This window comes from Monoraphidium neglectum (genome assembly GCF_000611645.1).
Source record: "Monoraphidium neglectum strain SAG 48.87 unplaced genomic scaffold scaffold04508, whole genome shotgun sequence".
NCBI classification, from domain to species: domain Eukaryota; kingdom Viridiplantae; phylum Chlorophyta; class Chlorophyceae; order Sphaeropleales; family Selenastraceae; genus Monoraphidium; species Monoraphidium neglectum.
The window spans coordinates 3,248-4,869 of record NW_014009121.1 but is presented as its reverse complement, the minus strand read 5'-3'; the positions used below and the strand labels follow the sequence as shown (position 1 = coordinate 4,869).

The 1,622-nt window shown below is 73.7% G+C and overlaps 2 protein-coding genes across 2 annotated transcripts in view; one reads left to right on the top strand and one right to left on the bottom strand.

The window, feature by feature from the left end:
* Positions 1-23: 23 nt before the first annotated feature.
* On the top strand, positions 24-1,187 carry MNEG_14464 (hypothetical protein; the record flags this gene model as incomplete). The annotated part of the gene is made up of 1 exon (XM_014037066.1): positions 24-1,187. A coding segment is annotated over one exon (1,164 nt), but the record flags the coding sequence as incomplete, so codon positions are not given.
* Positions 1,188-1,437: 250 nt separating this feature from the next.
* MNEG_14463 (dUTP pyrophosphatase) overlaps positions 1,438-1,622 on the bottom strand; it is a gene marked incomplete at both ends in the record, with an annotated part of 1,472 nt that continues 1,287 nt past the window's right edge. The window contains one exon of the mRNA XM_014037065.1: positions 1,438-1,571. Coding sequence (XP_013892519.1) covers positions 1,438-1,571 — 134 coding nt within the window. The remainder of the gene's footprint in view (positions 1,572-1,622) is intronic.

The following is a 1,622-nucleotide window of genomic DNA, read 5'->3' as shown; positions in this document are numbered from 1 at the left end:
CGCTCACCCGCCTCTGCAATGAGGACGCACCCAACAGCAGCAACAACGGCGGCGGCGGCTCGAGCGGCGGCGCGAGCCCGTCCGCGGCGGTGTTCCTGGGCGTGCTGACGGGGCGGCTGCCGGAGGGCGCGTTCTGGGAGCAGCAGCGGCTGCTGCGCGCGCTGCGGCGCGCCGCCGCCGCGCGGCGCGGCGCGGCGGCCGCCAGCGGGGTCAGCAATGACGAAGGCGTGACGTCATGGTCGGCCGACGAGCTGGCCGCGGCGCTGCGCTTCCTGCTGCCCTTCAAGCCGGCCGACCAGTCCGCCCGGCTGCAGGCGACGCTGGCGGCGGCAGGCGCACCGGGGGGCCGGTGGGAGCCCCGGGCCGTCGAGGCGGCGGCCGCGGCACGCTTGGTGTTAGACAACGCGCCGCCGAGCACGGCCGCCCCTTCGACCCAAACGGGCGGCGCCAGCGCGGCGGGGGACGAGGCTGCTGGGTCTGAAGGAGTTGCAGTGGGGGACAGCGGCGGGGCCGCCGACGGCGCCGCGGCGGCGAAGGCGGCGGAGTTGCTGGTGGACGGGCTGCTGAGTCAGCATCTGGAGGAGGTGGAGCGCCACGCAGCGCGCGCGCTTGGGCGGCTGCGGGAGGTGCTAACGCGGCACGCGGGCGGGGCCGGAGGCGGCGGGGGTGGTGGCGCCGGCGGGGCAGCAACGGATGGCAAAATTGGTGAACACGAGGAGGACGAAGAACGGCTGTGGGCAGAGGTGCAGGCGGCGCTTCTGGACGGGCCCAGCCGTGGCAGCAGCGACGGCGGCGGCTCGACGGCGCAGGCGGGGGGCTCGTTGCTCGTGGCCGCGGCAGCCGCGCGCTCCCGCCAGGCCTGGGCGGCGGGCGCGAGCGGCGCCGCGGGCGAAGCGCTGCCGCCGTGGCTGCGTCCGGCGGTCTGCTCTTACGCGCGGCGCTGGGGCGCTCGGCAGGTGGCAGCGGCGGCCAAGGAGGGCAGGGATGGGGGCGGAGGCGAGGGCTGCGCGGCAGCTGCGGCGGAGCTGTTGGTGTCAGCCGTCCGCGCCGGCGTGCTGCTGCTGCCGAGAAGCTGCGCGGTCGACGCGGCCGGCGCGCTGCAGTGGGCGGGGATGGCGCCGGCGGCCGGACGGGGCCGGGGCGATGGCTCGCCTGGCGCGGCCGCGGCCGGGCCTTCCAACGACTGAGGGCGAGCGCGCGGCACTGGGCCCTGCCACGTTGCCTGCCATACGCCAACCTATGAATGCTCATTGCGTAATCGCCATTCGCGTCCCCAACTGTGCGCGCAAAGCCAAAGTCCCACCAGGCATCAAAAAGATACCAATAACACTGTACAATTTTTCTTTGCAGCTGCGCGCCGGCGTCCGTCCATGCACGTGGAACACCGCCAAGCCACCACAACAACCAACACACACACACACATGCAGCGGGGGTGTGTCACTGCTTGGCCACGCCCGTGGAGCCAAAGCCGCCGGCGCCGCGCTCTGTGTCGTCGAGTGACGTCACCTCCTCGACTTCCGGCGTCGCGATGCGCTCGAGCACCAGCTGCGCTATGCGGTCCCCCACGCGGACTGCGGGTGATTGAGTGTTATTTCGGGGGGAGGTTGGCGGAGGGTGAGGGG